This window comes from Oncorhynchus mykiss, chromosome 31, assembly GCF_013265735.2.
Source record: "Oncorhynchus mykiss isolate Arlee chromosome 31, USDA_OmykA_1.1, whole genome shotgun sequence".
NCBI classification, from domain to species: domain Eukaryota; kingdom Metazoa; phylum Chordata; class Actinopteri; order Salmoniformes; family Salmonidae; genus Oncorhynchus; species Oncorhynchus mykiss.
The window spans coordinates 16,805,726-16,819,568 of record NC_050571.1 but is presented as its reverse complement, the minus strand read 5'-3'; the positions used below and the strand labels follow the sequence as shown (position 1 = coordinate 16,819,568).

The 13,843-nt window shown below is 41.8% G+C and overlaps 1 protein-coding gene across 2 annotated transcripts; it reads right to left on the bottom strand.

Annotated features, from left to right (window-relative positions):
* Positions 1 to 48: 48 nt before the first annotated feature.
* On the bottom strand, positions 49 to 13,638 carry LOC110504665 (cathepsin F). 2 transcript variants are annotated; one of them, XM_021583436.2, is made up of 13 exons: positions 13,068 to 13,638; positions 9,987 to 10,097; positions 9,126 to 9,207; positions 8,939 to 9,003; positions 8,754 to 8,832; positions 8,528 to 8,641; positions 7,620 to 7,768; positions 5,918 to 6,014; positions 5,608 to 5,808; positions 4,391 to 4,455; positions 4,169 to 4,259; positions 4,008 to 4,066; positions 49 to 1,474 (listed from the first exon to the last, which is right to left on the bottom strand). In XM_021583436.2, the coding sequence occupies exons 1-13, from the start codon at positions 13,299 to 13,301 to the stop codon at positions 1,400 to 1,402; spliced, it is 1,422 nt and encodes a 473-aa protein (XP_021439111.2). In that variant the 5' UTR covers positions 13,302 to 13,638; the 3' UTR covers positions 49 to 1,399. The 2 variants fall into 2 exon arrangements, with proteins under 2 accessions (XP_021439111.2, XP_021439109.2); XM_021583434.2 differs by having other exon boundaries at positions 8,754 to 8,835; positions 13,068 to 13,623.
* Between the last annotated feature and the right edge of the window lie 205 nt (positions 13,639 to 13,843).

Sequence of the window (13,843 nt, the reverse complement as noted above, 5' to 3'; positions counted from 1 at the left end):
AGCCAGACAACATAGATATTGACGTCAGAAATGACAGCTCACAAAAGATAAAGGCTAAAATATGTTTTATTCAACCTTAGTTTGTCTAGTTACACAGCACAGCAATATGTAACACAGTTAATAGGCTACACATCAGCCAATGTATGATCCTTTTACAATCCCAGAAACCATTGCAAACCCACTCATTCTAAATACTTGTACAGTGAAGTTGTAAATGGTAAACAAGGGAGAGATTGACATTACATGGTATTGCACTGAACAAGTTACAACAGAGGGGAAACTAGCAAAAATGCACAAGCATTAATTCTAGAGCATCAGCAGTGGTCACATTCAGGGGAACATAACGGACACCAAAAAGCATTACTGAACTCATTTAGACTCTGTTATTGTAAAGAGATAGATGCCAGAATTTACCTCTGCCTAAAACACAACAATTAAATAAAATATTCTAAAAAGACTACTATACTGAACAAAAATTTAAGCAACATGTAGTGTTGGTCCCATCTTTCATGAGCTGAAATACAAGATCCCAGAAATGTTCCATAAAAAGCTTATTTCTCTAATTGAGTGCACACATTTGTTTACATGCCTGTTAGTGAGCAATTCTCTCTGCCATGATAATCCAGCCACCTGATAGGTGTGGCATATCAAGAAGCTGATTAAACAGAATGATCATTACAAAGGTGCACCTTGTGCTGGGGACAATAAACACCCACAAAAAAATGTGTTGTTTTGTCAAACAACACAATGCTGCAGATGTCTAAAGTGTTGAGCAAGTGTGCAATTGGCATGCTGACTGCTACCCAGTGGGTGGGCCTGGCTCCCAAGTGGGTGTGCCTATGCCCTCCCACTTGGTCATAGGACCACCTATTCCCAAGTGGGTGTGCCCATGCCCAGTCATGTGAAATCCATAGATTAGGGCCTAATTTATTTATTTCAATAGAATGATTTCCTTACATGAACTGTAACTCAGTAAAGTTGTTAATTGTTGCATGTTTTGTTTATATTTTTGTTCAGTCTAGCTAAAATGTAAAAACCTATAGTAAAATCACAACAAAAGATCAGTACTACCTTGAAACTATAACTTAATCGGAGCTGGCTTGTTTTGGTAAAGAAGAATGAGGTGAGGTATGAATGAATACTGCCTCTTCTATTTCAAGGTGTCAACAGGTCTTCCAGTGCACTGTTCTGACTACACAATTATGGGGGCAGGGTGAGTAGCATTGCAGTTTGGTCAGTTTGTAGGTGTGTGTGTGTGTGTACATGTTTGGGGGAGGGTGTTGAGTTTGTTTTTTGTGCCAGGAAAAGATTGGCATCAACTATTATTCCGGTCATGTGTGTGTGTGTGTGTGTGTGTGTGTATATGCATGTTGAAATAAATGTGTGTGTGTGTTCTCGCCTAGTTCACAATGGCAGACGAGCACATCTTGTTGATCCCACAGAGCCTGGATCCCCTGTACAGGTAGTAGTAACCCTGGAAGGAAGGAACAGGCAACAAGACATGAACACAAAAATACACGTCAAAACTTCTATTTGCACAATATGTTCCAAGAGTTCAGGCTTGACTTCACTCAGAAAAAAAGGGTTCCAAAAGGGTTCGGCGGCTGTCCCCACAGAAGCTATTTTAGATCCAAGTAAAATTATTTGGGGTTCCACGTAGAACCCTCTGTGGAAAGGAGCAGGTAATGGCGCCGGAAGAGATGGCTGCCGGTTTACGGTCCCCGAACTAATTGTGCTAGTGTCTGTTTTTTCGCGTTATTTGTAATTTATTTTGTACATAATGTTTCTGCCACCGTCTCCTATGACCGAAAAGAGCTTCTAGATATTATCAGGACAGTGATTACTCACCCCGTACTAGAATATTTTTTTCTTTAACGAGTCAGACGCAAAGGATTTACTTCAGACAAGGCCCTAATCCCTGTCATTGGCATGAAAAGGAGACGGAGATATCAGGGACGTAGGTCTGGGTGCCTTGTAAGGAACCGACGATGAGTGTGTAATCTGCCTCTACCAACATAAAATCATTGGATAACAAAATAGATGCGCTACAAGCATGTACAGTGAGGGAAAAAAGTATTTGATCCCCTGCTGATTTGTACGTTTGCCCACTGACAAAGAAATTGTCCGTCTATAATTTTAATGGTAGGTTTATTTGAACAGTGAGAGACAGAATAACAACAAAAAAAATCTAGAAAAAACGTATGTCAAAAATGTTATAAATTGATTTGCATTTTAATGAGGGAAATAAGTATTTGACCCCCTCTCAAATCAGACGCGTAAACATTCATTCAAACAACACTTTAGTGCATTTTACCAGCTGCTCTTCGTTGTGCGTCAAGCATTGCGCTGTTTATGACTTCAAACCTATCAACTCCCGAGATGAGGCTGGCTAGTTAGCGTTTCAAACTTCACTCGCTCTGAGCCTTGGGTTGGTTGTTTCCCTTGCTCTGCATGGGTAACGCTGCTTCGATGTGGTGGCTGTGGTCGTTGTGTTGCTGGTTCGAGCCCAGGGAGGAGCGAGGAGAGGGACGGAAGCTACTGTTACACTGGCAATATTAAAGTGCCTATAAGAACATCTAATAGTCAAAGGTTAATGAAATACAAATGGTATAGAGGGAAATAGTCCTATAATAACTATAACCTAAAACTTCATACCTGGGAATATTGAAGACTCATGTTAAAAGGAACCACCAGCTTTCATATGTTCTCATGTTCTGAGCAAGGAACTGAAACGTTAGCTTTCTAACATAGCACATATTGCACTTTTACGTTCTTCTCCAACATTGTTTTTGCATTATTTAAACCAAATTGAACATGTTTCATTATCTACTTGAGGCTAAGCTGATTTTGATGTATTATATTAAGTTAAAATAAGTGTTTTTTTTCAGTATTGTTGTAATTGTCATTATTACAAACATTTTTTTAAATTTAAATGTTTTTTTATTTTTAAATCCGCCGATTAATCGGTATCGGCTTTTTTGGTCCTCCAATAAATCGGTATCAGCATTAAAATCATAATCGGTCGACCTCTAGTCCAAACACACCAAGAGTGTCGTGAAGAGGGCACGACAAAGCCTATTCCTCCTCAGGATACTGAAAAGATTTGGTATGGGTCCTGAGATCCTCAAAAAGTTCTACAGCTGCACCATTGAGAGCATCCTGACTTGTTGCATCAATGCCTGTTATGGAAACTGCTCAGCCTCCGAACCGCAAGGCACTACAGAGGGTAGTGCATATGGTCCAGTACATCACTTGGGCCAAGCTGCCATCCAGGACCTCTATACCAGGCGGTGTCAGAAGAAAGCCCTACAAATTGTCAAAAAGACTTCAGCCACCCTAGTCATAGATTGTTCTCTCTGCTACCGCACGGCAAGCGGTACCGGAGCGCCAAGTCTAGGTCCAAAAGACTTCTTAACATCTTCTTCCCCCAAGTCATAAGACTCCTGAACAGCTTTTCAAATGGATACCCAGACTATTTGTATTGCCCCCCCCCCCTTTTACGCTGCTGCTACTACTCTCTGTTTATCATCTTTGCATAGTCACTTTAACTCTACCTACATGTACATATTAGCTCAACTCACCGGTGCCCCAGCACATTGACTCTGTACCGGTACCACCTGTATTGTTATTTTACTGCTGCTCTTTAATTATTTGTTACTTTTATTTTTTACACTTATTTCTCTTTAACTGCAATGTTGGTTAAGGGCTTGTGAGTAGGCATTTCACTGCCTGTTGTTTTCGGCGCATGTGACAAATAACATTTGTTTTGAAATGGAACCCAAAATGGTTCTATTTGGAACCAAAAGGATTCTACCTGGAACCAAAGGGGGGTTTACCTAGAACCAATGGGTTCTCCTATGGGGACAGCCGAAAGAACCCTTTTTGGTTCTTGATAGCACCTTTTTTCTAAGAGTAGGTTTTATGCATGCATTGTAAACAAATACACTGTTTGCAAATCCCCACATAACTCCTTGTCATAGAGATTCACTGTGACAGCTTCCTCTTACCTGTTCTCCATAGTCCTCTCCCCAGCTGTTCTTGATGGCCCAGAAAGGCTTGCCTTGACCTGTACACAGAAACAACCAGACACACATGACTCACACATTCTGACTCATCAGTGTTGTTATTACGCTAGGCTAATGTAAGGTAAATAAGTAGTCAGTCTCACGTTCTCCGTAGCCCACGAGCAGCACTGCATGGTCAATCATCCAGGGGTTGCAGAATATCTTCAGAGGGTGGGACACGCCCTTCCTGTAGAACTGAGGAGAAACAAGGAGAGAAAAGCAGGTGGGATTAGATAGATAGATACTAGTCACTTCATTGTTCAGTTGTGTTTTAGTGATGCTAATTTAAGTATCAATAAGGAGCATACTGCAGTGAGGCCTGTTACCTGCATTGCGAATGCGTTCAGGGCCACAGATACTGGTCCGTTCTCAGCCAGCCAAGCAGCGATTTCTAAACATAAAAAGGGAAGGAAACCAAGATTAACACATGAAGCCAACCCTCTTCCATCTGTACCGCATTGTTCAATCTTCATCCAAACCTTCAACCTATCATCTGTACCGCATTGTTCAACCTATCATCTGTACCACATTGTTCAACCTATCATCTGTACCACATTGTTCAACCTATCATCTGTACCGCATTGTTCAACCTATCATCTGTACCGCATTGTTCAACCTATCATCTGTACCGCATTGTTCAACCTATCATCTGTACCGCATTGTTCAACCTATCATCTGTACCGCATTGTTCAACCTATCATCTGTACCACATTGTTCAACCTATCATCTGTACCACATTGTTCAACCTATCATCTGTACCACATTGTTCAACCTATCATCTGTACCACATTGTTCAACCTATCATCTGTACCACATTGTTCAACCTATCATCTGTACCGCATTGTTCAACCTATCATCTGTACCACATTGTTCAACCTATCAACCTATCATCTGTACCGCATTGTTCAACCTATCATCTGTACCACATTGTTCAACCTATCATCTGTACCACATTGTTCAACCTATCATCTGTACCGCATTGTTCAACCTATCATCTGTACCACATTGTTCAACCTATCATCTGTACCACATTGTTCAACCTATCAACCTATCATCTGTACCACATTGTTCAGTCTTCATCCAAACCTTCAACCTATCATCTGTACCACATTGTTCAATCTTCATCCAAACCTTCAACCTATCATCTGTACCACATTTTTCAGTCTTCATCCAAACCTTCAACCTATCATCTGTACCGCATTGTTCAATCTTCATCCAAACCTTCAACCTATCATCTGTACCACATTTTTCAGTCTTCATCCAAACCTTCAACCTATCATCTGTACCGCATTGTTCAATCTTCATCCAAACCTTCAACCTATCATCTGTACCACATTGTTCAATCATCATCCAAACCTTCAACCTATCATCTGTACCACATTGTTCAGTCTTCATCCAAACCTTCAACCTATCATCTGTACCACATTGTTCAATCTTCATCCAAACCTTCAACCTATCATCTGTGTCTTTCTCTCGGTGTACCCTACCCACTCGGCTCTCTCTCACACTACTTTTTTCAAAGTGTTGTTCTCCTTCCACTCGCCGTTCTCGTCCTTGGACAGCTCCACGGAGCTGTTGATGTAGGCGGTGACTTTGTCTGTGGTGAAGTCACAGCTCTGCTTCTTGCCGGTGTAGCTGTAGTCAGTCTCTGTCTCCAGACCACCCAGCTTCTCGATAGCTTCATATGCATTTGATGGAAGCCCGCCCCCACAGGCCTGGTCCACAGTATCACAGTCCACCAGCTCTGTGGGTGACAGGACATTGAACCAATCAATTCAAGGCTCTTATGGAGAAAAGGGAAACAGTACTGTTGTACAGGTAAGTGTATGATACCTACAAATGCTTGTGCTTACCTTGCTCAGAGAGAGACACTAGTTTACCCGTTTTCACAAACCACTGGCCCTCAATGTTTCCTGTCACTGAGAATGCCCAGCAAGAACCACACATGCCCTGCAATACAAACCACACAATCAGTCATAAACACACAGGCCTTACCTACCTCCACATTTTCCATGAATTGTGTCATATCTACAGTATGAATGAAAGTATGACTTTTGCGTACCTATAAATGTTTAGTGAACCATCAAAGCAGAGTCATTAATACTTTATGAATGCTATATAAAGCCTTAAGTTTATTTGCCCGATCAGAAATACAAATCATACATACAGTGGGGCAAAAAAGTATTTAGTCAGAAACCAATTGTGCAAGTTCTCCCACTTAAAAAGATGAGAGGCCTGTAATTTTCATCATAGGTACACTTCAACTATGACAGACAAAATGAGAGAAAAGAAAATCCAGAAAATCACATTGTAGGATTTTTTATTAATTTATTTGCAAATTATGGTGGAAAATAAGTATTTGGTCACCTACAAACAAGCAAGATTTCTGGCTCTCACAGACCTGTAACTTCTTCTTTAAGAGGCTCCTCTGTCCTCCACTCGTTACCTGTAATAATGGCACCTGTTTGAACTTGTTATCAGTATAAAAGACACCTGTCCACAACCTCAAACAGTCACACTCCAAACTCCACTATGGCCGAGACCAAAGAGCTGTCAAAGGACACCAGAAACAAAATTGTAGACCTGCACCAGGCTGGGAAGACTGAATCTGCAAAAGGCAGCTTCTGTCTGAAGTTTGCTAGAGAGCATTTGGATGATCCAGAAGAAGATTAGGAGAATGTCATATGGTCAGATGAAACCAAAATATAACTTTTTGGTAAAAACTCAACTCGTCGTGTTTGGAGGACTGGAGAATGAGAAGAATGGGAAGAATGGAGAATGCCGAGTTGCATCCAAAGAACACCATACCTACTGTGAAGCATGGGGGTGGAAACATGATGCTTTGGGGCTGTTTTTCTGCAAAGGGACCAGGACGACTGATCCGTGTAAAGGAAAGAATGAATGGGGCCATGCATCGTGAGATTTTGAGTGAAAACCTCCTTCCATCAGCAAGGGCATTGAAGATGAAACGTGGCTGGGTCTTTCAGCATGACAATGATCCCAAACACACCGCCCGGGCAACGAAGGAGTGGCTTCGTAAGAAGCATTTCAAGGTCCAGGAGTGGCCTAGCCAGTCTCCAGATCTCTACCTCATAGAAAATCTTTGGAGGGAGTTGAAAGTCTGTGTTGCCCAGCAACAGCCCCAAAACATCACTGCTCTAGAGGAGATCTGCATGGAGGAATGGGCCAAAACACCAGCAACAGTGTGTGAAAACCTTACAGAAAATGTTTGACCTCTGTCATTGCCAACAAAGGGTATATAACAAAGTATTGAGATAAACTTTTGTTATTGACCAAATACTTATTTTCCACCATAATTTGCAAATAAATTCATTAAAAATCCTACAATGTGATTTTCTGGATTTTTTTTCTAATTTTGTCTGTCATAGTTGAAGTGCACCTATGATGAAAATTACAGGGCTCTCTCATCTTTTTAAGTGGGAGAACTTGCACAATTGGTGGCTGAGTAAATACTTTTTTGCCCCACTGTAAACATTTACAGTCGTACCTGTAGTCATCTCCAGTCTGTAAGACAATCTCTAAACCCGGTCCTACCTGGTTCTTGACGGGGCTGACCGCTCCATGCTCTCTCCAGTCCCAGTTGGGCGGGGCGGGGCCACGGGGCATGGCTGCAGGCTTCATGGACTGCTGGAGGTTCTGCTGGCTCAGCAGGGGGTTCAGGTACAGAGTCCTAAACTCCTCCTCTGGAGGGAGAGAAAAAGAGGGTCGAGGGAGGAGAGGAAGAAGAGAGAAGGATTATTCACAGTGTACAGCTGAGGAGTTGTATTGTAGCTTTGTGGAACTAGCTTAGAGCTCTGCTACCCGACCAGAGCCCGACGGGCCCCGACATTATACATTGGGTTAGGGCCGGGTAGGGTCTGTTTTTTCATTAATAACTAGGGTACGGTCAGGACTCGGGTGTCATTAAATTGATCACTAACATTTTGAAGCTGAGCCATTTGCTCATGCTCTGCTGCCGACTAAGGTCAAACATGGTGTCAGAGGTGTTTCAACCTCGTCAAATACAAGTCAGGAGACACTCAGAGAGCATGCAGAACAAGCTGCATGCAGGGAGTGAGTGACAGACAGAGAGGAGCAGCTAATAGATTTACTAACGGAGGAGGTTATTTCTGATTTGGGGTTTTGAGCCGGGGCTTAAATTTGGCAGAAGTAATCGGGCCATTGGTAGGGTGGGGCCTGAGCGCCACAGGCATGGGTAGGGCTCGGGATTCAAATCCATTCCTATGCAAGGCTCTAAATCAACTACGTAGAAGAGAAATTACTCAACAGATTAGCTCTCTTTGCAAGGGAACATGTTTTAAACTGTCACAGAATCACACACAGGAAGTGCTGTTGCTCCAGAGAGGGCAGACAGTGAGCTCTCCAGCACGCTCAGTGGTTGTTCTGGAATTGCTTCAGGCTTGTTAATCTGCATTCTCACACATGTGCGTGCACACACACACCTGTGAGGTCGCTGAACTTGGTGACCCCGTACTCGGCTGTGCCCTGGTCCACAGACTGGAGCTTCTCGGCAGTCTTCAAGTTCTCATGGAAGACACGCAGCCGCCGGTCAGCCTCTGTAGCAGCAAAGGTCAGACAAAAATGTTATGTTTAGATGTTTTACCATCTCATCTGTGGAGGTGGATGGATGGTATTGTGTAAAATGATGGATTGACATTTCTCTCTCACCCTCTTGGCTGCTGTAAGTCCTATTGTATCTGACCATGAACTCTTTGAACTGACCCAGAAGCTCCACAGAATCCACTGACTCCTGTCACAAAAGACAAGTTGATTATTCACAAGTAGATTAAATATTTACGCATACAGAATAAAAGAGAAACTCAAAAACACACAAACGCTATGTTTTCTATTACCTCAACTGGTTTGGTGGAGAGGGGCAGAAATTCAACTTTGTTGGTCTCAACTGGTTTGGGATCAACTGGAAACCAATGATCATGAAAAACAATTAGGATGTAGCTATGAGTATTTATACAAACAATCCCGAAACAAATAAATGCACAAAGGTAACTTTAGTTCCACAGTTGAACCAATGACACTAACCTGCTGGCTGGCACTTCTGTTTGAGAAGGGTGGACTTGCTCTCCCAGGGAATGTCCCAGACCTCAAACACACATACCTCTGTCTGACAGAGAACACATCAGCGGAGAGAACATGGTTAGTGAGATAACCTGTTTATTTTATTTAGCTACTGTGTTCATGACTTCTTTATATACAGTATATTAAAACGTAATGTATTGTTATGTGCACTTTAGGGAAATGCCTGTTTAAATGATTCACGTCAAATGAAATGAGCTGTTTAAAAACAGAGGAATGGTACAGCACACAGGCCACATACAAAGGATATGTAGTGTAATGTTAACAATAATAACTAATTTCCTGTCAACAACAGTCCATTTCTGAACCTATACAGAAGTGAAGCACAGGAGTGAACACCACAAACACTTCGTTCCCTTGACCTTGGAGACATTTCTGATTAAGTTTCTGCTAAGTCATGAAAACAAATACAGCAGGCGGAACAAAGAGGGAACGGTAGCGGTCTGCTTGTGCCCATAGCTGCAGTAACACTGTGTCAAATCCAAGTCATGAGAAGTTATTTATCTTGGTCACATGACTAGTGGAAGGGACAGCTGAACAGACGTTTATAATAACCTACAGTAGACCCTGATACACACACAATGGCCTTGATACTGGGCACTCTTCAGTGTTGCCAGTTTATTTTTAATGAGTGGTTTAGGTATTGCCAATGTTCACTATTGCAAAACATTGGGGTTTTATTTGAGTTGATGAGGAGGCCTCTGATATTAGTTTAGCTGTACTTTCTCTGCAACCCTCTCTCCAACAACCCACACCGTTATCATCCTAAAACAGAAAAACAAACAGACACACACATACTGGCCTCACCTTCAGGTTGTGTTCCTCTGGGTAGAAGTCACAGATCCTCAGTCTGGCAGCCTTTTTACACTGGGTGTTACTTAGTTCCACCGTGATGCTGTATCGAATACCCTTCACCTGCTACAAGGCAGGAAATACACAGTGAAGGTGGCCTCTTTGAAAAAAGAAACAACATCAACTCCGCGGTTTTTGTTTTGCCATCTAGCATACCATTTAGCTCTGACATCACTTTCAAGACCTAATCCAGTAATTATGGCATTTATAGGCCTAGCTAAACGGGCTGATTATGCTGGAAATTACAGGTATCTTAGTTAGCTCGTCTGGCTGAGACAATAGTTTTGTTGAAACCAGTGTTGGGGAAGTTACTCTGAAAATATAGTTTATCACGCTACCAATTACTTCACACTGAAAGACGTTAAACTAAAAAGGTACCCTTAAGAAACATAGTTTACTGAACTAAAATTACCCTGGAAAAGTAGTTCATTACATCCAAACTACTTTGTGATAATATGTAAATCTGAAATGTCAGACTACAAATTGCAAGAACAGATCACATGTTAACAGAATGTGTAACAGCCTATCAAACACAAACTGTTTCAAGTGATCATTTGGCAGATCTGATGCTGAAAAAGCAAGAAAATTCTTGCCTACTTCACCCATATTTTATTTTTGCAAAAAGAGTAGTGTGTAGTTCAAGTAGTTAGCTACATGGCAAAAAAGTAGTTAACTACTTGAAAGCACTACCTTAACTACCACCAAACTACTGCAAAATGTAGTTTGATTAGTTGAGCCCCACGTTTATAAAATAACTTAATAAATAAAAATGCTTTTTGGCATTAATACGTGTCACATATCATTTTGCAAACAATGTAAAAAAATATATATATCATTGAGTTAATAAAGCCGCATACAAACATGGAATCTTTTTTGTTTTCTTGAGTAAGGGAGCTCCAAAATGCAGGTGTTTCAGCCTAGCTCCGTGCTTTCTGTGGCGGTGGCGCAAGCCAGCAGAAAATACGGAATGTTGCGCTGTGATTGGCTCAGTGTTCAGTCACTCATGGGGACACTACGTCACCGCCAAGTCAAAGGGTAGAGGTCGGAAATTCAAGCCCCTTGGATGCTGCCATACATTAGAAGTGCCCATCCAAGAAGACTCAAGGTCATTGGTCACAGATAAAAAAATAAAATCACGTTATAGCTACAGTAGCTTTGATTGGACTGATCATGTCAACATCATACTTTCAAAATCTTAGCTAGCAGTCATCATCATGAATCAAGTTGACAATCCACTGGCAAATACTTTTTAATCCTTGTCATATGAAGATAAATAATAAAGAGAAATTATAGATAAAACGTATCGGTGCTCATCGGCCATAAATATTACACAACAAGTTTGAAATCAACAATGAGTGGTTTGGAAGGAATCACTGGCTAACTGCAAGCATTGCAACGCAATCATTAGCCTGCTGTTCAGTGGAGTAGCTGTGTTGTCCCAAGCCAAATTTAAGGGTGTCTTTTCCTAGTTTAAAATGATAAACATTCAACATTGGCCATGCTGTCACTGAACCATGCCATACTCAAAACAACTTAACTCAGAACTGCAAAATCTAACTTTAGGGAGTTCAAGACAACTGGGAATTGGGAAAAACGAGTACGACTGGGAAAATATGTTTTGAACTTTCATCCAACTCCGAATTGTAAATCGGGAACTCTGGCCTCTTTCTAGAGCTACGACCTGAAGATCACTGACGTCATCATGATTCAACCCCCCCAGAGAATGCAGAGAATGCCAGACTAAATTTGCCCACAAAAGGACCAACACGCCACAACTAGGAGAGTCCAAAAATGTCTTGTATGCTGCTGCATAAATGATGTAATATGCCAGAGAGATATGTATACTGTAGCTAAGAAAGTAATACTAAGTGTATGTTGTGTATTAAGCTGCTAGTAGCCCATGTGCCTCACCCTAATAATTTGGTCCATTTTTTCCTCTTAATTTCGTGTACTGTTCTGACTTGGTGGTGCACATGTAGCCTATAACCTGTTTTAGCGAAATGTAATCATTGAATATTGTAAGACCTTTTATTGTCTGCTTATATGCCCCATTGATTTATCCTACGGTTCTGACTTGGTGTACAGGGAGAACACTAAGAACGGCCCATGTTCTGAATTCTGTCGCTGTACATTTCAAAAGTGCTGATCAAATATTTATATTGACTTCGTCCGTCCTAGCTCACTCATTAATGGCTTAATTGAAATTACGAATTGCCTCTTATCTGCTTGTTATAACCCCTTATGCCATAGTTTGTACATCTCAATTATCTGTAGAAAGCACATTTGTTTAAGCAAGTCAACCATGTTTTTTTAAAGTCAGTAAATGAGGCTGAATGAATTGTTTCGCTGCCAGACAAGACTGAGCTGATAGCCTGTTTGTGGGCACTGTTTGTCACCATTATAGTACAATGAATGTATTGTTTAGTGTTGTGGCTTTGCTGGCATCATCCCACATGTATTTATTTTTGCCATGCCAAGATTTGCATGCTAAAATTGCCAGTGGATAGGAGTCATGGGACACTGGCATTATTCCTGTGGACATAAAATGTCATGTGGATATAGAGAGGCCTTTCAGGCTATAGTCATTAGCAGTGGTGATTTTAGCATGTAAATCTTGGTGGGTGGAATGCATGCCAACAAAGCCACAAAAAAATGTGGGGCTCCACCTGCCCTGAATGACGGGTCGCCACTGTTCATTAGGCAGTATGAATAGGCTTAGCTAACCATGTGGAAAACTTCACTGAAAGCATTGTTAAATATTAAGAGTGCTTGGTTGGGCTGCAGTAGAACAATTTAGGCTGAGTTACACAGATGTCATGCAGTTCAGATGCACTAGCACAGGTTGGTGCGCTCTGACGTAGGCGGCGGTATTATCTAACGAAATCAAATCTGTGATGGCCTATTCGCCACATATTATGGCCTACAATCACAATGGACATAAACTTCATTGTAGGCTAATAACATGTAATTATTTACATAGCACAAGTTATGACATTACAATAAACAAATATTCATTTTCACAAGACTGTAGTCTACCTGTTTACTGGCAGAGAGGATCTTGCTAACTCTGCGAACGTGCATCGCATTGGACCCCATGTTATAGCGCTCTTCTGCAAACTTCAGTGCCTTCTTTAGACCTGGGTCGTTTTCCGACAAACGGACGGCAGACCCGGGTGCCCCCATCAAAGGGCCATCCAAATCGGCCAGAACCGAGCCCAAAACCGCTAGGATTAGGCAAAGAAGAACAGGGTGGCGAAATCCGACGTCCATGTTGACTCGTCTGTTTGTAGAGCAGTAAAACTCCAACCGAGGGTGGACGGTGAGATTATAAAATGGGATTTTTGTTTTCCTAGTTACCTATCAATGCCACAACAAATCAGAAGACCGCCCCAAATAGAAATGGTTACACAATGGTTACAATGGCCGTGTTCGAGAGGATCAAACCCGCAATGTATCATGGGTAAATTCTGACTGACTGACTGAGCTACAATAGTTAGTAGTCATTGACGGGTGATTTGTAGATCAGTCAGTCGGCAGTAGCCTGCAATCGTTTTGATGCTCTGAAACACGGCCATTGTTGTCTGAAACAACGACGGAACAATGGTGCGCGGAGCTACAGGGACTGAAAATATGCATATACCACCCTCTGCATCCTACTGCTGCCTTGCTTCTGAAGCTAAATAGGGTTGGTTCTGGTCAGTCCCGGGATGGGAGACCAGATGCTGCTGGAAGTAGTGGTGGAGAGCCAGTAGGAAGCACCCTTTCCTCTGGTCTAAAAAATAATCCCAATGCCCCAGGGCAGTGTAGATTGC

Bases quoted from the DNA above. Each gene is read 5' to 3' on its own strand.
- LOC110504665 (XM_021583434.2), bottom strand. From the start codon at position 13,301: ATGGACGTCGGATTTCGCCACCCTGTTCTTCTTTGCCTAATCCTAGCG. The intron at 4,456-5,607 runs GCGAGTGGAAGG...TTTTATGTTTAG, and splicing joins GCTGTCCAAGGACGAGAACG to AAATCGCTGCTTGGCTGGCT. The intron at 1,475-4,007 runs GTAAGAGGAAGC...CCTTCCTTCCAG, and splicing joins GAGAGGACTATGGAGAACAG to GGTTACTACTACCTGTACAG.